The sequence below is a fragment of the Urocampus carinirostris genome, chromosome 12 (genome assembly GCF_059441175.1).
Source record: "Urocampus carinirostris isolate Australia breed hairy pipefish chromosome 12, RoL_Ucar_1.0, whole genome shotgun sequence".
Lineage (NCBI taxonomy): Eukaryota > Metazoa > Chordata > Actinopteri > Syngnathiformes > Syngnathidae > Urocampus > Urocampus carinirostris.
The window spans coordinates 29760289-29783558 of NC_142360.1; the positions used below are offsets into that span (position 1 = coordinate 29760289).

A 23270-nucleotide genomic window follows, 5' to 3' on the forward strand; every position below is an offset into this window, starting at 1 on the left:
CCGGAAAGTGCATGACAACAGCGATGCCCCTAGCCTGTAAACTAGTCGGGAAAGTCTATGACGGCCACGGCGCAGTTTCCCATCTCTGCCAGCTGGTCCAAGCAGGCGTTCACATGCTTCAGGTCCAACGCTGGTCCACTGACACATCTCCAAATCGTCCTTCTCCTTCGTATCACCACCAGGCAGGCAGTTGGAAAAAGACAGGACAATACAGAATATGAGGTGGGCATCAATCATAAGCTTTGGAATAGAAGTGTGTCTTAAGCCTCGATTTAAAAACTTCCACTGAGTGCCCGAATAGGGAAGTAGGCTTCCTAATTTTACAAAGTTGTTTTCTTCGGGCTTTTATAGTTTCTCTTTTTCAAATCCACATGCTTCAGTTTAATTCTAAGCCACGACCTCTCGTGGTGAATTATTGCACACTGCCACTGTGTGTGGAACAATCGCCTTTTTCAAGTTGAAAGGAATAATGAAATGTTAATTGCAATCGATCAGGAGTGTGTGAACTTTTTTTCTAGCAGAGTATTTTTCTTGTCCAGGTAACAAGGGACACATCAGCTCTCTAATGGTCAAAGGTCTCCGTCCATCCAGATTGACCAAGCACGGATTCACTGCACTCCACTTAGCTGCGTACCAGGTTAACCAATACAGAAAATGTTGGTCCTCATTTCTTTTCACTGATGGAAAAAATGTAAATTCTTTTTCAGGACAACGGCGAGCTTGTCACGGCGCTCCTCCATGGCGGCTCGGACGTGCAGCAGCTGGGCTACGGAGCCCTCACCGCCCTGCACGTCGCCACGTTGGCTGGACACATGGAGGCGAGTGATCACTGATAATTTTATGCACCAGTTTAGTTGACAGGCTGCTTTGCCTGCAGGCGACCGATATTCTCCTACAGCACGGCGCTCCCGTCAGCGTCCAGGATGCAGTTTTTTTCACCCCGCTGCACATTGCTGCGTATAATGGCAACGAGCAGGTACGATGGGTTGAAGTTTTTTGTTCGGAATGATAATGAAAATGAATGACGATCCATTTGACCAGCTCACCAAACTGCTGCTGAAATTTGGCGCTGATGTTAACGCCAGTGGCGAAGTGGGCGACCGGCCTCTGCATCTTGCTGCAGCTAAGGGTTTCCTCGACATCATTGCACTCCTGGTCGGGGAAGGGGGAAAAGCTAATGGTGAGAATAACTTTTGGCATCGCTCAAATGAAAAACTTAAAGCCAATGGTTTATAGGCTCCAAAACTGTTGAATCGAGTTTTGTGGAAATTCACACAGTAGTACTTTAGGCCTTTGGGAGTGTCTTTAGCTAGGTTTCGTGTCAATAAATACACATACAAATCGATAAATATCTGCATTTGTGTCCAACCGGCTTTGGAGCTCCATGTGGTCATACTGCTCTTTGGCACTTCCTAGTAGCTTCCTGGTACTTTTTCAACAAACCATGGCCGCAACAACCCTGCTCAGGTAGAATGCACCACCAAGGCCTTGTTTTAGTAAAATTGTTCTTCAAACGAAACATCCAACCATTTATCCTCACTAGAGTTGCGGAGGGTGGAGCCCATCCCAGCCATCTTAGGCAGTGGGCAGGGGACAACCAAAACGGGTTTCCAGCCACTTGCAGGGCACCCAAAGACATTCAATCCACTCGCTCATTCAGACTATAGGGGCAATTTGCACCGTCCAATCAACCTACAAGTTTTTGGAATGTCGAAAGAAACTCACTCAGGCACGGGGAGAATATGCATACTTTGCACGGGGAGGCCGTGGTAGCTGGAATTGAATCCTGAACTCCGCACCATGGGGCTGCACGCTAACCACCCAGCCGTATAATTTTTAATACGAACATATTATCTACAAACAGAACATGGATTTTTATTTTATTTATTTTATTTTACTCTACTTTTCTTTCACAATTGGACTTTTTTGCATTCTCAGGCCAATTAAACTAATTATGATGGGCACCATGTATTTATTTACAATATTCATACCCTTTATTAGGAAATTACGTAATCATTTTCAACATGTTTTTAGTGATCGGAGCTAGTTTCATGTTTACATTAAACTCAAAGTCAAAAAATTGCTTTGAATTTTTATTCTTGACAAATAGGAAGAATTTACAATTGACAAGTCTAAACTGTTCAAGACACTATATTTATCCTGATTGAGCTAACTGAACAGTGGCAAGATGGCTGCAGCGAAGCCCTGAAAGGAAAAACACCAAGTATCATGAACTGGTCCAACAGTGCAGGGACAAGGGATTGCAGAGTGGAGGTCGGGTGCAGGGGTTTACCAGCCCAGTCTGTATGGGACACATTGACAGCTCTGGGAATAAGAGGAAGGGAGAGGAAGGCACACGCCCTTAGGATGGGGGAAGCCGCGGAGAGAACCTCTTGCTGGCTCTGAAAAAGGAGGGAGGAGTTTAGCTGGGGACCAGGAGAAGATGGGCAAAGACTGGCCATCACTGCGGGCCCGCCAACTCGAGGGTGCTGTGGTTCAGGGTGGAACTGTCCAGTGACAGTTGGACACCACCTGCTGACATCTCCTGCTTGAAGGCTGCAGTCACTTTTTGAGTGACTGGCAAGTTTACTAATTAGTATTGTATTGAATAGTTAAAAAATATTTTTCTGTGTTTAAAATACATTATACAATGATTTGTTTTTCAAGACGACCATTATAACATATGAAACATAACTATTTGAATTTGATATTATTTAAATGATGCAATATATAACACACAATTGACACAAAATTTAATTCTTTATCAATTTGCAAAAAGTACGTTCTTGCAGAAAGGAAGAACATGAGCTAATTGAAAAGGTAATCATTCAATTTTTCATTTTTATTTTTTCATTTTCAATTTTGTATACCGTAAAATCCGGACTATAGAGCACAACTGATTATAAGCCGCATGCACCACATTTTGCGGACATAATTAGTTTTGTCCTTACACAAGCCGCACCCGTATATAAGCCGCATGTGCCAACATTTAAACATGTAATACAGTCACAAGTTTAACCCAAACCTGACTTTAGGTGACGCGATTTTAACTGCAGATATAGTACACAATCCATCCAACACATTCGGCAACATGATCGGAAAATGATACCGGTAGTTAGAATTTAATGCAAACCTTTAAAGTCCAGGTCCCGTTGAAAGTAATCCAATGAAAGAAATGTATATTTCCAAAGTTAAGGGTGGGAAAAATATATATCCACTATTGTCCGCTGCAACAACAAAGAGATTTAACTCAGCTTTACCCCACTTCCCGTCAGCCCGCGTTTGCTCCGCCCCTTCTTTTTGATTCGCTCGTAGAAAACATACCACAATAAGTCTCTAAAATAAATACATTACAAAAATATACAGTTGCAAATACATATTATACATGGTTACACATATTTACAAAGAAAGACGGTACACCGAGAGAGTTTTTAAAGCTTTAATAATAATAAGATAACTTTCATCCCAAACCATGCCTGTGAAAGGTACCACCATGCTACTCCTTACACGCTTGCAACGCATAAAGCGCAGCTGTTAAAATAAAACCGCACCGCATTTACGAAATTCACGTTAAACCGTCTTAGCTTGGCCTTTTGGCTGAGAATAAGTGTCCCGGCTCCTAGGCTTTGTAGCATATTATGAACTGACCGATAACGGATAATGGATAATGAATAACGAAGATAGAACAATAACCCTTAAAAACCCCAAACCCCGTTAAACCGTCTTCAGCTTTCTCCTTATATCTGTCGCCATCAAGGGCGTTTTCCTCACAATCCGCACGAACCTTTGTCATACGGACAACATAAACTAAAAGGATGCAGATGCAGTCTACCTCGGCGCACAATTCCACTGGTCTAAATCTTACCATTTGTACTTGAGTGCCGGTGGTGGCCGTTAGAAAAATTTCATAAATTGGCCGCTTCACTGAATAAGCCGTAGGGCTGAACATTTGGGAAAAATTTAGCGGCTTGTAGTCCGTAATTTACGCTAGTTTGTCTACGTCAAAGCTGTTGAAAAGCAAGCATATGTCAACATCTGTGTGTACTGTCCCCAGTGAACGCCCAAGACAATGAGGACCACGTGCCTCTCCACTTCTGCGCCCGCTTCGGTCACCATGAGGTTGTGCGATTCCTACTTCAGGGAAACTTTGACGTTCAGGCGCACGCCACCAATATCTACGGGGACACGCCCTTACACTTGTAAATGAGCCCTCGATAATTTGAAAATCATTGGACAGTTTGAAATTTCGTGTAACTTCCCAGGGCCTGCTACAATGGCAAATACGACGTGGTCAAGGAGATAATCCAACTCTCCGGTGCTGAGAGTCTGACCAAGGAGAACATTTTTAGTGAAACTTCACTGCACAGGTATCAATATTTTTGTCTCAAGTTATGGCAAAGTCGGTCTTAATAAATCCCTGGTGGTTCAGTGCCTGCACCTACGGAAAAGATCTGGAGATGGTCAAGTTTTTGTTGAGCCAAAATGCCATGAGCATCAACCACCAGGGCAGAGATGGACATACAGGTGAGTTATTTTCTTTCTTTTTTTTTATATTTCTGTCAGGCGATAACAGGAGGACAAAGTGACCACAAGCTTTGTTGAGATTGGAGAAATAAAATCAAAAATACATGAACCATCATATTAAAGTGCTTTTTTTATATACTCATAGGGCGAGAAATTTGTATTTATTTTTCATAACATGAGCCTCACCTAAAGGGATTTGACATTATTGTCTGCCATCTTGAGGCTACGGGTAACCTCCAAAAAACAAAAACTTTGTAAAAGGCTGGGCAAAAAAAATGAGAAGAAAAATGGTGCGTTTTGGTCACTTTGAGTCTTTTTAGTTTGTATTCTTCCTTGTGTTTTTTTTGCACTCATTTTCCATTGCACTACACAATACAGTGACATCTAGTTTTTGAATATTACACACCATCCTTTATTAAAGTAAAAATAAAATTTGAAGCAAAAATTAAATTATGAAATTCACTAAACAGGAAACAACATAAAAAATCTGACAAAAATAAGTGAAACAGTAAGAAACTGATTAGAAAAATGTGAAAAAAATAAACTAAACCATGACTATGAAACTATGATAATATATAGTATTTTGATTGCTGTCAGCAAGAGACCCATGTGTCTCAAAGATAAGGAGCATTGTTTAAGGCGTCCCTAAAAAAGTTAAAAGTTCATATTTTCTTTATTAATTATGTGTTATCAATGCTCAACTGAGTTCAAAGAGCCTTCAAGCTTTTTTCTAATGCGCTTATCTGCTTTTACTTAAGCAAAGATATTTGGTTTGTAACTCATTAGGTGGAATGGTGAGGACAGAGTTGTGTGGAGATTGACATTATGCTTGTTGCCACTTGTTTTTGGTAGTGTAGCATGAAAATGTTGAAAGTAAGAAGAGGCCCGATTAATGTACAGTCCAAATACCGAGCCAAACCCCAAGAAAAATTAAATATGACGATTTCTAAGAAATGCACATAATTGTTTGCGCATCATGAAGGAGCTTTACAGAAGCGGTAATAATGTGGAGGGCACAAGTAGAATAGTTCCAAATTCTTTCCAGCTTCCTTAAGCATAAAACAAACACATATTTTTGAAGTTTTTATTTTTACACTGATATTCTCATTATTAATGTATTTTTGTATTTTTTAACATTTATTTATTCTGACCCTTGTTTTTTTATTAAGGTATTTATTGTTTTTTACTTTTATTGTATTATTATTCATGAATTATTTAATATTTTTTGTTATTTTTCATTTTAATTTAAACATTTCATTGCCTTTTTTGTTTATTTTAGATATGTTTTTATTTTAAATTCTATTTATTTAATTCATTGTATTGTTTTTTTTTTTTTCCCCTTAAAGAAGAAACCCTTGCTGACAAAAATACGTTTTACGTATGCACTATTCATCTTTTGCCACACAGCTGAGATGTTCACCTTGTTTGTCTTCTAGCACTTCACAGCGCCTGTTTCCATGGTCACATCCGCCTGGTGCAGTTCCTGCTGGACAATGGGGCCGACATGAACTTGGTGGCCTGCGACCCCAGCCGCTCCAGTGGGGAAAAGGACGAACAGACCTGCCTTATGTGGGCTTATGAAAAAGGTAAAGAGTTTAAAAAAAAACGAATTGCATACATCGTCTTTACAACTATAACATGTGACTCAACATTTAACTACAAAGTGAATAAAACACAATCAACTGTGAATTATGAATCCAAAACCCATGATGTTAAGTCCTTGTTTTTCCCTTTACTGTTTGTTAAAATGAAATCAGTATTTCACATTTTAAGTGCCTTTTAGATGACCCTATTGCTTTGATTTACATAAGCAAGTAAACTATGCTAGCAAATCATTAAAAATGCCATTTATGGGCTAAAACATCAAAATATTATAACCCCTTAATTTAAGTATTGTATTTTCATGACCATAAGGCACACCATACTAAAAGGCAGAATCTGCCATTGCTGATGTAACACATAAGGTGTGTATCAAAGGTGAACTTGATGATATGGTATATGCAAGCCGCGCACCCACACTTCCTCCTTTAATGTTCTCATGGTGTCCAATCCTGTGTCCACTTTACAACAACAACAAATAGAGATAGAGCAACAAAACATTGTTTTTAACCGGTAATCATCATCAATAACACCAATGGCATTTATACTCTTTTTCTGAATTGAACACTGAGTTGAACAGCTGTGCCATATTTTGAACTTAACAGGTTTTCCTTTTTTCACTCTGAGTCACTTTTTGTGCCTTTTGGCTCCTCGGAAATGATGCCGGTGCATAACGCAGATACCTGTTCTTTCATATACAGCGATACCTCTGCTTATAAATTTAAGTCGTTCTGGGAGTATCTTCGTAACCTGAAACCTCTTCGTAGCTAAATGCGACAATCAGTTGCAAGCCCTGCAAAAGTACAGTATATTTTTTCAATAAGTCATAAAAGAGCATCAGAACATGAAACAAATACATGTTTACTGCATAGTAATTATAATAATAATAATAAAATAACAAAGAATAAAACAATAAAAATTTCACTTCATTTACCTTTTAGCCTCGCATTAATTGAAAAACTGATCCAATGACGATTGCTTTTGCTGGCTTTTGACAGTCCGTCCGAAATGCGCAATGCAGGCTTAGCGATAGCCTGATGTGTCGACACTTTTTCTGGGTGATTCCTTTACACAAATTCCGCAAATTCATTGAATTTTGCGAAAGAGTCTTTACTTTGGGCTGATTGAATGATGGCTAAGTCTTGCCGGGAACCCTCCTTCTCCTCGTCTGTAAACTCTGAACCGTGTCGGTGACACAAAGAAAATGCTGGGAACACTGATGTGCACTGGTTCTCGGGCAGATTTAAAGCGATAGCCAGTTTGTATACGCTCGGGAAACTCTGGAAGCAGCAAATAGCAGCACGTACTAGACTGTATTTTTGACTTCGTAAATAGAGGCAATCTTTGTAATTAGATGTAATATTTTCCTGTTCAGGTACGTCGTAACCTGAAACTCCCGTATGTAGAGACATTTGTTAGTAGAGGTCCAACTGTATAATCAATGCCCTCACGGCTCCATTTAATGTTCTCATGGTATCCTGTACTATGTCGCCTTACAATGACAACACACACTCTCATAGGGCACATTGAGGTGAAGGACGCACTTCACATTTGAAAGAAAATCGAATATTTTTAAATGCGCCTCATAGTTGTAGAATACGGTAAATTTAAGCACAACCAGTGGAGTGACTCATGTAGGTGCATAACAGAACAATAAAAAAGGTGTATTTTAAGTATCCCCTGCCAAGAAAAAATACTATTACAGTATATTTCAACCACAACAATGCAGTGAACACAGTACAAGAAAGACATTTGCCCAAGCTAAACTAGCATTGTGGCATTTCTACACCTATTTCCCACCGCAGGTCACGATGCTATTGTGACTTTATTGAAGCACTACAAACGCCCGGACGACTCGCCCTGCAACGAGTACTCGCAGCCAGGAGGGGGTGAGTCCAGAAAATTCAACACAGCCAGCCGCAAGAACTGTCACGTGTAAGTGTTTAAATCCGGCAACTGTCTTCCAGATGGCTCGTACGTTTCTGTCCCGTCTCCTCTGGGGAAGATCAAAAGCATGACCAAAGGTAACCATGCGGGATGCATTTTCACACATTTTCACACATTTTCACTTTCCTGTCATCGGAGGAGACACACGAACATGTGCATCTGGATTTTGCTCAGGAAAAGTGATGTCAACGCAACAACTCCGAGAAAAGGGAAGATATAGATCTACTAATGCAGAGAGACGTTTAAACGTTGGTCGCATTTTCTGGACTATAGGGCGCCCTGGATTATAAGGCACACCTTTAAGAATAGCCGTATGTGAAATACTTTCCATATATAAGACAAACTGGTCTATTGGATCCATCCATCCATTATCGGCACCGCTTATCCTCAGTAGGGTCGCGGGGGTGCTGGAGCCCATCCCAGCTATCTTCAGGCAGTGGGCAAGGGACACCCTGAACTGGTTGCCAGCCAGTCGCAGGGCTCACAGAGACAGACAATTCACTCGCTCATTCACTCCGAGGGACAATTTGGACCGGACAATTAACCTGACATGCATATTTTTGGAATGTGGGAGGAAACCGGAGTGCCCGGAGGAAACCCCACGCAAGCATGGGGAGAACATGCAAACTCCACACAGACGGTTCGATCTCATGACCTCAGAACTGTGCCGCACACGCGCTAACCACTGCGCCGCTGTGCTGCCCGGGTTACCTACAAATCGCCCTAAAAACTATTCCGGTCTATAAGTCACATCTGATTATATGACATACGTTAGAATTTCAAGTCCAGATAATACAGCATTTGATATCCACTCAATCCAATGTAATGTGCTGTTTGTCCCTGACAGTTATCAAAGTTTCAAATTTTTCATCATAGTTCGTTTCTATTTTGAATACATTGGGTTTTTAAAAATTAATTTAGCTTTAATTTTTTTTTTGAGCAAGTTTGTTAGTTTCATTATTTCATAGAAACATGTTTTGCGTTTGTCGAGTGCAAGATACAGCAAATGTCTTTTCCAAAAATATATATTTTCAATGTTTTGTGTTTAAACTATAATATAATTTGCCCAACAAAATCCAACTTCACTTTTTCTGCATTTTTTTTACAAAAAGATAACAATTGAAATAATTAAAGTTAACCCTCGTTTATCGCCATGATAGGCAAAAAGTATAATACTTTTGTTTGTTCTTTTAATTTATAATCCAATTAAATCTTCTTTTGGTCTAACTAATGAAACTACTGAACAGTGTCTAAAAATTTAGTTATCAATGTGAACTGAAAGTCGAAAGACTGTTTCGCAAAATGCAAAATTCAATGCACAATGCAAATCAGTGTAGCAGTGAGACTGTGAAAAGTGAACTGCATTATAGCAAGGGTTCACTTTTTTATTTGAAGAATTGGTGAAAAGTAGAGATTAAGTTCAAATATGTGAGAAATTTCTATAATCAAAAATCAATACTAAAACAAATAAAAATACATTATTATCCGTTTAGTTATTTTTTTTCTCACGATATTCATCCCCTCATTATTGTTGAACTGTATGAGTGAATGTTGATTGTCTCATTTCAGAGAAAGCAGAAGTTCTTCTACTTAGGGCCAGTCTTCCCTCTCATTTCCATCTTCAGCTCTCAGAGTTGGAATTCAACGAAATCATTGGATCCGGTGAATGCATTTATTTTTTATCTAGCTATCTATCTCCTTCTTTGCATTATCCCAACATATTTTGTAATGGTTTACTTTTTTGCCCTAATGAGATGTTTATGACCCAATTTCTTTCGTAGAATGACCAAATGTTTTCTTAAACGTATGTTTGACAGTTGTTCTTATCCAACGTGGTCTGATTTACATTCCAAATATTGCACAAATGCAGAAAAGTAAAACAAATGGCAAAAAATATAGTAGTGGGGTTTTTTTTTCACATCATTGGTAATCTATTTTGCCCACAGGCTCCTTTGGCAGGGTTTACAAAGGAAAATGCCGTAACAAAATAGTCGCGATCAAACGGTAACAATCAACAATCTGCGCTTTCCTCCTCCACTTGCATGTTTTGCTTTCTGACCTTTCGGCCGTCATCCGCAGCTACCGGGCAAACACGTACTGCTCCAAGTCGGACGTGGACATGTTCTGCCGAGAGGTGTCCATTCTGTGTCGCCTCAATCATCCCTGCATCATCCAGTTTGTGGGCGCCTGTCTGGACGACCCCAGCCAGTTCGCCATCGTCACGCAGTATATTTCAGGAGGCTCGCTCTTTGCACTTCTGCATGAGCAGAAGAGGTGAGTTTCAGTACGTGCCGTCATTGAAATGACTTTAGTGATAGGGATGGAATTTCTATTAAGACATCCCTCCACTTACCGTATTTTCCGCACTATAAGGCGCACCTAAAAGCCTTTATTTTTTTCAAAAGCTGACCATGCGCCTTATAATACAGTGCGCCTTATTTATAGGGTTCAATATTAAGTCGCAAAGTCTTGCAACTAAAGCAAGCAGCCGCCGACTAGATTTTCCCCCGAAGGCGAAGTTGTCCACGGTGTATGCTGGGATTGATATACCGGCGTTTCATTTCCTAACCAATGTGTCAATCATCATTTGAATCAGTCACTATTGGCTAAAGTTATTCGGAGGTAAAGGGGGCGGATCCTTTTTATCTTTTACAGGCTCGCATAGGCTAAAGGGGCGAAACAAAGCCTGCAATTGGCCGACAAAGATGAATGTGAATCACACGTTGGTTGGGTTGCACTACGGCATAGAGAAAACATTTTTTACTATTCTGTATTTGTAAATATTTTACACTCCTGGATTTACTACACTCACGGTTGTAAGAAGACCACGGTTACGTATCATTAATGAACGTGAAGGCTGCAAGAGAACTTAGGTGAGCTATGCGGATTTATATTTTAACGGTATCTTGTTTTAGAACGATCTTGATGTTTCTGTGATGAGTCTATTTTTAAACTAAATTCAATTCAAAGTGTTTATTGTCATATGCACAGTAAAGAACCCCGTTTCCCTGCACAATAAAATTCTTACTTTGCTGTCCACACAGTTGCCAGCAAAAAATAAAATGAAAACTAATAAATGTTTGTTTGGTGACATCGTACGGACACCGCATCCGCACGTGTCTACGACACGTATTTGCTTCTTTGCAAGCTTTCGGAATGTTAAGGGGGTAATAAGTTTGACTGAACTATCTGACTGTTTTGTCGACGTTCCCATTGTAGCGCCTTATAATCCGGTGCGCCTTATGTATGGAAAATATAGGACCAAAAACGATTTTTTGGGGGTGCACCCTATAACCCGGTGCGCCTTATAGCGCGAAAAATTCGGTATGTTTTTATTAAGCGAAGTATAGCTCGGTAGGTAAAAAAAAGGCTGCCAGTCAATTTGGGGGATTTTCACTCTTTTTACAAGGATCGTGGATCGCTGTTTTCAGAAACTACTGAATTATGGATTTACATCTTTTAAGTCGTAGTTTTAAATCAAAATAAACAGAACATAAGCTATTTTAGATAAAAAAATATTTACGATTTAATGGTCATAATAACCTTTCTGCCAAAGATTTTCTATTTTATAATTCCTTTAACATTTGAATACTCTTGTAATTTTGATGCATTTTAAGTAATAGATTGCGCTTGATTAGCAATTTCAAAGCAAAATAGGAAATTGGCTTTTTTCGGATAACATAACAATCATTTGATGGATCTGGTTACTTTCATGCTAAACATTTTTGCTTTAATGAGTCCTTGAGTATTTGATTAGTCTTTTTAGTAAATAAACACTTCAAACATGAGTAGCAGTAGCAGGAAAAGCCTCCTGAACTGACTCAGATACAGCGCTTTCATCATCAGGTCACTGTATATCTGAAATTCAAGTATATAATTAAAATTTGAAGAATCAGTCAACGAAAAATTTTAGGTATGTAAATCAATTTTCAAAAATAAGTTTTAAATCAGCAGCACGGCAGAACAGTGGTTAGCACGTGTGCGGCACAGTTCTGAGGTCATGAGATCGAACCTCCCTGTGTGGAGTTTGCATGTTCTTCCCATGCTTGCGTGGATTTCCTCCCACATTCCCAAAAAACATGCATATCAGGTTAATCGGCTGGTCCAAATATTCTCTTGGTGTGAATGAGCGAGTGACTTGTCTGTCCTTGTGAGCCCTGCGACTGGCTGGCAACCAGTTGAGGGTGTCCCCTGCCCACTGCCCGGAGATAGCTGGGATGGGCTCCAGCCCCCCCGAGACCCTACTGAGAATAAGTGGTGCAGATAATTGATGCATGGATGGTTTTAAATCAATTTTAAATTTGAAAATATATATATATTTTCAGTTGGTGGACCACGCAATTCCTCTAATAAAAACATACTGTTTGAAAAACTGGAAGAATCAGTTAGAGCAGGGGGTCTCCAACGTGTTGCCCGCGGGCTCTCAGAACGCCTAAGTAGCCTGTGTACAGGTCCTGAAAATAGTTCACCAGTGATGGGTCTTTGTCATTTTCCAGGGAAATTTGATTTCTAACTGGCACGATGTTTAAGTGGTGCACCTATTCTAATAACTACAACCTGGTAGTTACATAGTAATTACATGATAAGTTTTCATTTTAGAAATGCATATCAAACTGGTAGCCCTTTGTGCCAATCAGTAACAAAAAGTAGCTCTCAGCTTAACAAAGGTTGGAGACCCCTCAATTATAGATTGGTCAAGTCCAGTCGTGTTTATTTGTACAGCCCTTAAGTCTCAAAGGGCTGTACAGACTAATTCTACATCATGGTCCATAATATATGGTCTCAAATCTTCAGTAAACTGCCCTAATATCAATTGCTTAATGCAGTGTTTGAATGCTTTTTTAGCTTCTTCTAAGCTCGTCAATGGTATTTTGCATTATTTGTTAGCATTAAATTAAGTGGGCTATCCAAAGGCAAACTACATTATGTGTTTCTTTATTTAATTGACACCGAGTAACTCTTTTTGTTTTATGCTCTGTTAGTAAACTTTTACTTGTCATGACATCCCAAGAACTATCTTCTAGTTTTCGCAACAGAGCAGTCAGCTGGTGTCATTATCTTCCCTGGAAGCAACCGCTTGCCAATTCCTTCACCCTAATCGCAATAGCTATCGATCTGGACGGAGTGTTGTGCTAACCGTCTGCCCACGTGCACTCGGGTTTATCGACTGACGGATGTAAAGAACCGTGCGTGTTTGTGATTGGCAAGGGGCGGGGCATCGATCCTGGGCTAAGTCACTGCCTCTTTAATGATGTGTCAATGGACAGACTTATTGATCTGCAGTCCAAGCTTATCATCGCCATGGATGTGGCCAAGGGGATGGAGTACCTGCACAACCTCACCCAGCCCATCATCCACAGAGATCTTAACAGGCATGGGTCACATACATGTACATACGTGAGACCCAGGTGTGGTCAATGACGCATTTCTTCTTTCGCAGTCATAATATTCTTCTTTATGAGGACGGACATGCGGTGGTGGCTGATTTTGGAGGTAAGACATATAATAGTGTGATAAAGTTCTTCACTTTCTGTAATGCACTTAAAAGATGTCATACATTCTGGATTCATTACAAATAAACTATAATATTGTAACTTTTTTATGATTTTGAATATTTCTGATCATGGCTTACTTCTGCAGAATCCAGATTCCTGCAATCTGTGGATGAAGACAACATGACCAAGCAGCCAGGTGTAAGTTGCACTTTCTATTTTGTCTTGTTTTTTTGACCAAGCAGAGTTGAGCTTTTATTGCCATTTGCAATAACATCTAGCCACGGTCTTCTTGAATAGATGTGCTGCCCCATTTTTATAAACTGCCTAGTAAAATTGTATTTTTGTTTGCGGTTTAATTTTGTTTTTGAACGCTTGGTTTCTACGATCACCCTATTGGCATATCATTTTGCTCATCGTTACGGATTATTTGTTATTATTTGTGCTTTTCTTCGTATGGACAAAATGTGTAAAATGAGAAAATTATATGCCAATCTTGCAGTATGTTGCAATTGTTCGCTGCAAAAATTTTGTTTTCACCCCATTTGTAGAAAAGGTAATTTTTCCCACTTTACAATTATTTGTCTTTCACAAACAAAATTCGAACACATATCTCTAGAATTACAAAAATTATTTTATCTAGCTGATTTGAGATCTCATCTCATTAGCTGCACCGCTTATCCTCAGTAGGGTCACGGGGGTGCTGGAGCCCATCCCAGCAATCATCGGGCAGTAGGCAGGGGACACCCTGAACTGGTTGCCAGCCAATCGCAGGGCACACAGGGACAGACAACTCACTCGCTCATTCACACCTAGGGACAATTTGGACCGGCCAATTCACCTGAAATGCATGTCTTTGGAATGTGGGAGGAAACCCACGCAAGCACGGAGAGAACATACAAACTCTGCACAGTAAGGCCGGTAGCTGGATTTGAACCCACGCAGGAGGTTCCCACGACCTCAGAACTGTGCCGCACACGCGCTAACCACTGCGCCGCCGTGCTGCCCTGATTTGAGATATTTTATAAAAAAATATATTTTTTGCAAAGACTTTCTGCTATTTTCTGCTAAATAAGATCATTTTCATTATTTTAAGTATACATTTGATTATTTTTCTTGAAAAACAAGATTATATTATGTATCTTCAAAATAAGCTAGTAAATTGTAGTTAAAATTGACGTTAAATTTTTTTGTAGTGCAGAAACAATACAATTTTACTGTGTCTTGTATTTATTATTCAATTAAAACAAGAAAAATTATCCTTTAAAAGTGCCAATTATTTTTTCATTTGGACAATTTTAAGCCCTTTTCAGTTAGACATATTTTCAATTTATTCTTCTGATAAAATAAGAAAACAATCATCTTTAGAGTAAGCAAAATGAATTATGGGAAATTATTTTGCCCATTTTATTTTGTTTGAAAATAGGAAAAGTAATACTCAAAATTTGGTAACTTATCCATCTGCCAGAGAAGTTGGCTGAATTACTTTATCGTGAAAATCAATTGTAAAACATTACAGTAAAATAAAACAAATATTGAAAATTACAAAGCAAAATTAAAAAAAATATATAAAACATTTCAAAGTATTTGTTCATTACTAGAAACTTGAATAAGACATATACTGATTGAAAAACTACTTATTAAAGTTAAAAAAATATCTGCCAATGGCGTGCTTTATTAAAATAGTTTTGCAGTGCATGTTCTCTAAGGAACACTTTGTGATATTTGGCCACTAGATGTCACTGTATTTTGTAGTGCAACGTTCTTCAAAGTACAAGGAAGAATACAAACTATCTAGACTCAAAGTGACCAAACTGCATAATTATTTTCCCCTTTTTTGCCAACCTTTTCACAATGTTTTGGTTTTGGGGGCTACCCATCGCAGCAAGATAGCAGACAATCTTGCCTGCTCACTCTAGGTGCAGATCAAACATTCTTGACCTACGAGTATTAAGAAAATGCACATTTATATATTAGTTCATGTGTTTTTGCCTTCTATCCTAATTAATATAGTTTTGTTTTTTTCTCGAATTAATGTAGGTTTTTTAAAAAAAATCAGTTCACGGATCCCTTAACCACCTGGACTGTAGGTGCACCACTTCCTTTGGTGTGTCTTGGGCAAGAAGGTGTGAAGTAGTACACAATGTCCCTTTTAGTGTATAATGTAGTGCCTGGTACCAACTATTTGGCCCACCCCTGGCGTTTCATTGAGCTCAACGTGTAGCTCTGGCCTGCCTGCACCTGCAATCAATTACGGGGCGGCACGGCAAACTGCCTTCTTGCAGATTTTGCCCGCTTTGTGATGAATCATCACGACCTGAGATGCTTAGCCTGCAGTTTGGTGGTAAAGTGTCTCTGGAGAGCCGCCTGTTGTAAGAAACCAGTTACCTTGACTCAAACCCTTTGTTTGCCGTAGCAACTGCACGCTGTTTTGAAATATTCTTTTTATTTATTTTTTTATGTGACGTCTGTCTTTGTGTGCATGCATGCATGTAAAGAACCTGCGATGGATGGCTCCAGAGGTCTTCACACAGTGCACACGCTACTCTGTCAAGGCAGACATGTTCAGCTACGCCTTGTGTTTGTGGGAATTGCTGACTGGAGAGATTCCCTTTGCACACTTGAAACCGGGTAATTTTTCCCTCGCTTCATATCTCTCTGCGTCACCCAGGCGGTTAACGCACACTCCCGGGATGCAAACGAATGCACGTGATGAATCCAAATACAGTACACCCCAGGAATACGATATTAATCCATTTTAAGGTGGGGATCACTAAGGGACATTTCTGTATGGCAGGGGATAGGAAAATATCGTAATTATCTAATTCTTTCCAAACCCTAGATAAACATTCAAATAACATACTAGTATATAGTAAACACTACATGAATGTAAAATACACGCATGTGATTATATACATGTAAAGGAGACATGGAAATTTATTTACCTTTCGTGTGACTTTCGTTTGAATTTGGTGCATTCTTAAGCATGAGAATCAATTTGTTGTTGTATAGTGGGAAAAAACGCCCTAAGGGACTGGAAAAAACATCATAAGGTAAGGACACCGTACCCTAGGGGTCAACTCTAATTAATAGATTAATCAAGTCAAGTCACATTTATTTGTATAGCCCTTAATCACAAAAATGTCTCCAAGGACTGCACAGGATTACAATGACACCATCACCTGATCTTAAACCAACATGCGGGCAAGGAAAAACTCAAAACCTCAGCGTCAGGCAAAAAGAATCCTTAAGAAGGGGCCTCACAAGTGGTAATCCCCCTTCCAGGATGACCACGATGGAATAGATTTAGCATTGTGTCACAGTACATAAACATAGTAAACATCAATAAATGAGAACACTAGGTAACATGTTGAAATTTGTCCGGAAAGTGCATGACAGCAACGAGGCCTCAAGCCTGAAAACTAGTCCAAAAAGTCCATAACAGCAAGGAAGCAGCTTCCCATCTCTGCCGGCTGGTCGATGCAGACGTTGACATGCTTCAGTAAAAAAACATATCCACACAAAAATCTACCTTAGAGCATCACCTTGATTTAAATAGCTTTCCAATACAGTTCTGCTATATCTTAAGCACCTGTTACATCACTGGTTTCGTCACAGTTGTCTTGTCTGTTGCTGTTCTCAGCCGCCGCCGCAGCAGACATGGCTTACCATCACATCAGGCCTCCAGTTGGCTACTCAATCCCGAAACCCATCTCCGCCCTTCTGATGAGGGGATGGAACGCATGTCCAGAGGTAACGCTGCCCAAGGGCAGATATAGTACTCAACTGCAGCTATGAATATCGTGCAGAAAATGATGAACAAAAAAAAAAATCACAGTCATACAAACAATGCAAACTGTTAAATAAAATAGCCAATAAAATGTTTGCGTGCTCTTTTCTAGTTAATACATTTGAGACAAAGGATGCTGAGTCAGCTGCAAATACTTTCAACACTAATGGCATGTTCCTATTTCCCTGTTAATAGAGCAGATCAGGGGATATTTGGCTCTTTTCATGAGTACATATGGCTCTGAATTATAGTATAATTTGCGTATTTAGCTAATGTATTGTTACATTTCAGTATATGTAAAACACAATTGTAGCTACAGTTTAAAGTTAAGGTGTCACACTAACAGATACCCTGCTTTGGCTGTAAATCGCTAAATAATCCTTCATATGGACCACATTAATATGGGCTCATTAAGCAATCCATGTTCAGTGTTGAGACACTTTATGGTGAAAAGCCACATACTTACTTACTTACTTACTTATTGCTCCAGCGAAGGTCGGGGGGTCCCGTCCCTGTGCGTTGAGCCGACCAGATGAACCAGGTTTTTCCAATGCTGGCGGTCTTGTGCCAGCTGTTCTGCATCCTCTACGGCAACTCCGTGTTGTTGGAGGTCGCCCGCAACGACGTCGAGCCATCGAGTGCGGGGTTTCCCTCGTGGTCGTCTCCAGCCTGCGGCCTTTGGGTCAAACTGGAGAATGGCTCGTGTCGGATGGTCTGGTGGTAGACGAAGGACATGGCCAAACCAGCGGGTGCGGCGTTGTGCGACCAAGGAAGATGCTTGGGGCTGGCACGTGCGGGCTCTGAGCTCTTTATTGGAGACTCGCTGGGGCCACCTGATGTTCTCGATGGTTCTGAGAGCCCTGCTATCAAAACCATCGATTCTTGTGGCCAGGGTGTCGTTCAGGGGCCATGTTTCTGAGCCATAAAGCAGGATAGGGAGTACGGCGAGGTTGTAAATGCGGAGCTTTGTCTTGCGTGCGATGGTCTGGTGCCGCCAGAGTGGTTTCCAGAGAGACTGCAGAGCAGATGCTGCCAGGGCTCTTCTGCGGAGAATCTCTGGTTTTAGGTCCCCATTGTCTGTCACCATGGACCCCAGATATACAAAGCTCTTGACAGGCTCTACGATGTCGCTACCAATTTGGATGGGAGGTGGATCTGGTCCATCACCGACATACATGAACTTGGTTTTCGTCCAACTCACTTGCAGGCCAAGCCGCGCTGCCTCTTCGCTGTAAATGCCCAGAGCGTCTCTCAGCTGGCTGTAGGAAGTGCTGAGAATGATGGTGTCGTCAGCATACTCCAGGTCAGTCAGGTGGTAGTTGCCGAAAGACACTCCGGGGATGCGCTCACTAACCCTGAACATCAGATGGTCGATGATGCAATTAAAAAGGTCGGGAGCAGCCACACAGCCTTGGCGAACGCCGCTGGAGATAGCAAACCAGTCGGAGTCAATGCCGTTGATACGGACACAGCTCTCTGTGTTGCTGTAGAGCAGCTTGAACAGGGCTATGATCTTGGGTGGTGCTCTGAGAGCTTGGAGGATGTTCCACAGTGAAGAGTGGCAGACGGTGTCAAAGGCGGCCTTCAGATCAATGAATCCGATATATAGATGGCGATCTTTACGGAATTCACGGGTCTTTTCTATCAGCAAACGGACGGCAGAGATGTGGTCCGTTGTGGAGCGGTTGGGCATAAAGCCAGCCTGCTGGGGACGGCGGCAGCTTCTGATTGCTGGAAGGGCACGGCTGAGCAAGATCCTGGTAAAGACCTTGCCCGGGATGGAGAGTAAGGTTATGCCTCTGTGGTTTCCACAGACAAGCCTGTCGCCCTTGCATTTCCAGAAGGGCAAGATGACTCCTCTGGTCCAGTCGGTGGGCAGCTGCTCCGATTCCCACACCTGGTTGAATAGGCGGGTTAGCCACTCCACCATGCCATCACCGCCGGCCTTGAGCATCTCGCCGGTAATGGCACAGATGCCGGGGGCTTTCTTGGTGTTCAGCTTCTTCAGAGCAGCTCTCACTTCCTCGGGTGTTACGGGGTCTGTGCAGCAGGTGTCGTTAGGAGGTGCTGTGCTCGCAGCCCGTAGGAGGGTGGGATCAGCCGGGATGGTGCTGTGCTGCAAGAGGAGGCTAAAGTGCTCCTTCCAGCGCTCGAGGCAGTTGGCTTCTGTCATGATGAGGTTGCCGTCTGAGTCCTTTACCAGGGCTGTCTTTATGTGTGGGCCGCTACGGGCTTGGCGTAGTAGACTGAATACGCGGCTCATGTTGTTGTTGTTGGCCGCGGACTCAAGCTGTTGGGCTTCTGCCTGCCAAAACCTCTCCCTATCTTCAGCAATGGCCACATTGCGCAGGCGATTCAGTCTCCGATACTCTGTGAGGTCGCCTCGGAGTCGGGCCTCACGCCGCTGGTCTATGATGTTTAGTGTCCTCTCTGATATCCAGGGCTTTCTCGGGGAGGATCGCGGGCGTCCGAGGACATTGTGAGCAGACTGGAGGACACTTTCCTTGAAGGCCGCCCAGTCTGTCAGCTTGTCAGGAGCCAGGGTATCAAGAGAGCGGCGGATGGAGCAACTGAAGTCTCTGGCGATGTTGGGGTCGCTGAGTCGGGAGGAGTCGGGGCGAGGCAGAGTCTTGTGCTGGTTGGCTCGGAGCTTTAGCTTGAGCTGGGCCACCAGCAGACGATGGTCTGTGTTGCCAAGCTGTGCTCCTCTGAACACCCGGCAGTTGGTTACAAACGACTTCCAGCGTCGTGATATCAGGATGTGGTCCAATCCCTTCCTGGTTCTGCCATCTGGGCTGTACCACGTCCAGTGATGGATGCATTTCCGGGGAAACCAGGTGTCAGCAACACAAAGGTTGTTTTGGTGGCAGAGGAGGAGGAGGCGGTTGCCATTGTCGTTTGTTGTGCTGTCAACGAAGGTGGTGCCGACAGGTGAGCCGGGGGACCGATCAATGCTGGATAGAGTGGCGTTGGCATCAGTGAGGATGATGGTGACGTCGTGTGGTGGGGCTTGGTTGACAGCCTGGTGGAGTTGGTCAAAGAACGCGTCCTTCGCATCCTCATCAGCGACATCGGTGGGGGCGTAGGCGACGATCACTGTCATCTTGCCGTGATGGTGGAGGAATCGAGCAGACAGTAGTCTGTCACTTATTGGTGTCCAGCTGATGAGGGACCTCCGGAGGGCTTTTGGAATGGCAAGAGCCACACCGTAAAGGCCGGTCCGACTCTCGGGGCCACTCCAGATGTAGCAATGGTTGCCAGCTGTTGTTTCACCATTGCCTTGCCATCGTACTTCACAGAGCCCTGCCATGGTGATGTTATAGCGACAGAGCTCTCGGGACAGCAGGGTGGCAGCTCCGGGGCGAAGGAGTGTCTGGACATTCCAGGTGGCGACACGGGTCTTATGACGAAGATCGATCCGTACTCGTTGGTCGGGGGCAGGCTGGGGTCCGTTACCGTGTTGGTCAGTCCGGCTTCTTTCTCTGGTCAGTTTCGTAACAAAGTGTGTTTCTCCTGGGTGAGTTGTTAGCCCTCCGCAGGATAGTCGGTTGGTGGGGCTGCCACCTCACAGCGTACCGACACGCTGGGGTCTTTGTTTGTCTGGAACCTACCCCGGAGACCGGCCCGCCATGGGTGACCCTACCAGGAGCAAGCTCCCGACGGTATCGCTCTCCAGGGTCACTGGAACACGCAAGCCCCCTCGCCGCATCAAGGCCAGACCCATCCGAGGGGGAAAAAAAAAAAAAAAAAAAAAAAAAAAAAAAAAGCCACATAACAAACTTTAAATACCCAGAAGCACTAGCAACGAACCTATATTAATTGGGTGAGCGGTAGGAATGAGCGCACTCCTTCTCCTCCTTGCCCAGCATCTGCCCATCTGCACTGAAGGTAAAAATGTTGGTATTCTTGTTTGCATTATTATGTGATGTTTTTACAAAAGAACATTGCTGGCACCTTGTTTTGAAACTATTATTTAGGAAAAAATTAAGTCAAAATGAGCCTCAACACTCCTATATAGTTGCGGTAGGGAGACCAATTTTAAGTGGTATATTTACATTCATATCGGACACATGGTCTGGCATTATTATTATTTCATAGATTTTACCAAGTAATCATTGAATTCAAACGTGTTGAAGAAGTAGCTTTTCTCTGGAGAGCAGGTATGGTGGCTCTGCTAAATTTTGTCTTAAATATCTGGTGTGGCTCTCCCTCCAAAAAAAACCCCAAACACTTTCTTTTATTGCTTTTTGAATCAAATAAGTACTTGACACCTTGCAATAGAGCATTGCTGTGGAAAAACGTCAGGAGCACATGACCTTTATGATGTACCTTTTAGGAGCAATTTCCCTAACCTCTTCCACTGTGTTTCCATGTCCATGCGTTTATGGTTAGTGTGGTAGGGATTATTTTGGGGGTTTGGGATTAAGGTTTAGGGTTTAGGGATAAAGCATGTTACACCATAAGACACCAAATTTTGTGTGTGGTGGAGCCTGGTTTTCCACTGCAGCATGTTTTGGCCGGACTAACCAATCAATACTGATGTCCTTGAGGGGCAGCAGACTGTGAGGACAAATTTGAAAAATACAGATAGCGGAAATAGTTAAGGGCAAAAATGTAAAAAACATACTTTTTGGTACAAATTTATTACAATCTTCATGAAATGTATGTAAATTGAGGCTGTCCAAACCATGACGCAGGCCGGGTAGGCAATCCAAAATGTTGAAAGAGCCAAATTGGACCTAAAAAAAAGAAAAACATGTTTGAAGCTGCAAAAAATGACAAGATTAATATAAGCGTTATATGGAACACATATTGTATATCTCTATATTAAATGGAAACTGTTACTAATGTTTTTGTCATGTTTGTCCTTCAATAAAAACCATAGATTTTTCAATTGTCAAACATTTTTCAAAAAGCGCCAGGGAGCCACGAATAGAACCCAAAAGAACCGCGTGCAGCTCCATAGCCGCCTGTTGCTAGCCCCTGCCCCAAGGGCTATATTTCACTCTTCTTCTCATTTTCAGTGCCCTGCACCGTATGTTAAATAAATAAATACACACACACATATATTTTCTTCTGCAACAAAACATTTTAGTTAAACCAGTTCTAATGGGAACAGAGACAGAGTGGGAGAAAAGGGGTAGAGAGAGAGAGAGAGAGAGAAATAAATAAATACAAGTACAATGTCTTTGTTCGAGGCACCTGGCTTTGGCAACATCAAGTTGACATATTTCAACCTGCAGCTTGGTTTTCTCTTGCGCTTCTCTGAGTGTTGGGTCAGGTTGGGTCAGGATTGTATTAGCCTTAGGATCAAATAGCAATTACAATTATGTTAAGTTTAGGGTTAACAGTGTGCTTCTCATTTCCCAATAGCGGCCTTGCAGCCATGTAAGCCGCTAACCTGCTTATTGGGGGTATTAGGGGTTCAGTGTCTTACCCAAGGACACTTCAACATGTAACACGGACGAGCCGGGATTCGAACTGGGATCCCTTGATCCCAAGACGAGCGCTCTACCTCCTGAGCCACTGCCGCCCAAATGAAATGATCTGCATTTATATAGCGCTTTTCAAGTCAATGACTTCCCAAAGCGCTTTACAGTGTGCTCCACATTTCCCAATAGCGGCTTCGCAGCCATGTAAGACGCTGATCTGCTTATTGGGGGTATTAGGGGTTCAGTGTCTTACCCAAGGACTTTTCTACATGTAAGACGGACGAGCCGGGATTCGAACTGGGATCCCTTGATCCCAAGACAAGCGCTCTACCTCATGAGCCTCATGAGGTGGTCAAGGTATAAACTTAGCCAATAATTTATTATTGACTAACAAAATGATTAAAGAAAATAGGTGGATATAAATAAAACAAGCTTTAAAAGCAAATGTTGCTTGTTTCACTTTCTACTCTATGTCAAAGTGTGATT

At 41.9% G+C, this 23270-nt stretch overlaps 1 protein-coding gene across 1 annotated transcript in view; it reads left to right on the top strand.

The window, feature by feature from the left end:
- Window positions 1–23270, top strand: part of tnni3k (TNNI3 interacting kinase) — a 32819-nt gene that overhangs the window by 5385 nt on the left and 4164 nt on the right. The window contains exons 4-21 of the mRNA XM_088349607.1: window positions 540–637; window positions 708–818; window positions 878–976; window positions 1042–1180; window positions 4055–4199; window positions 4263–4367; window positions 4430–4524; window positions 5961–6110; window positions 7929–8012; window positions 8091–8147; window positions 9640–9732; window positions 10017–10074; window positions 10150–10344; window positions 13338–13442; window positions 13511–13563; window positions 13711–13763; window positions 16061–16193; window positions 17206–17315. Coding sequence (XP_088205733.1) covers window positions 540–637; window positions 708–818; window positions 878–976; window positions 1042–1180; window positions 4055–4199; window positions 4263–4367; window positions 4430–4524; window positions 5961–6110; window positions 7929–8012; window positions 8091–8147; window positions 9640–9732; window positions 10017–10074; window positions 10150–10344; window positions 13338–13442; window positions 13511–13563; window positions 13711–13763; window positions 16061–16193; window positions 17206–17315 — 1883 coding nt within the window. The remainder of the gene's footprint in view (window positions 1–539; window positions 638–707; window positions 819–877; window positions 977–1041; window positions 1181–4054; window positions 4200–4262; window positions 4368–4429; window positions 4525–5960; window positions 6111–7928; window positions 8013–8090; window positions 8148–9639; window positions 9733–10016; window positions 10075–10149; window positions 10345–13337; window positions 13443–13510; window positions 13564–13710; window positions 13764–16060; window positions 16194–17205; window positions 17316–23270) is intronic.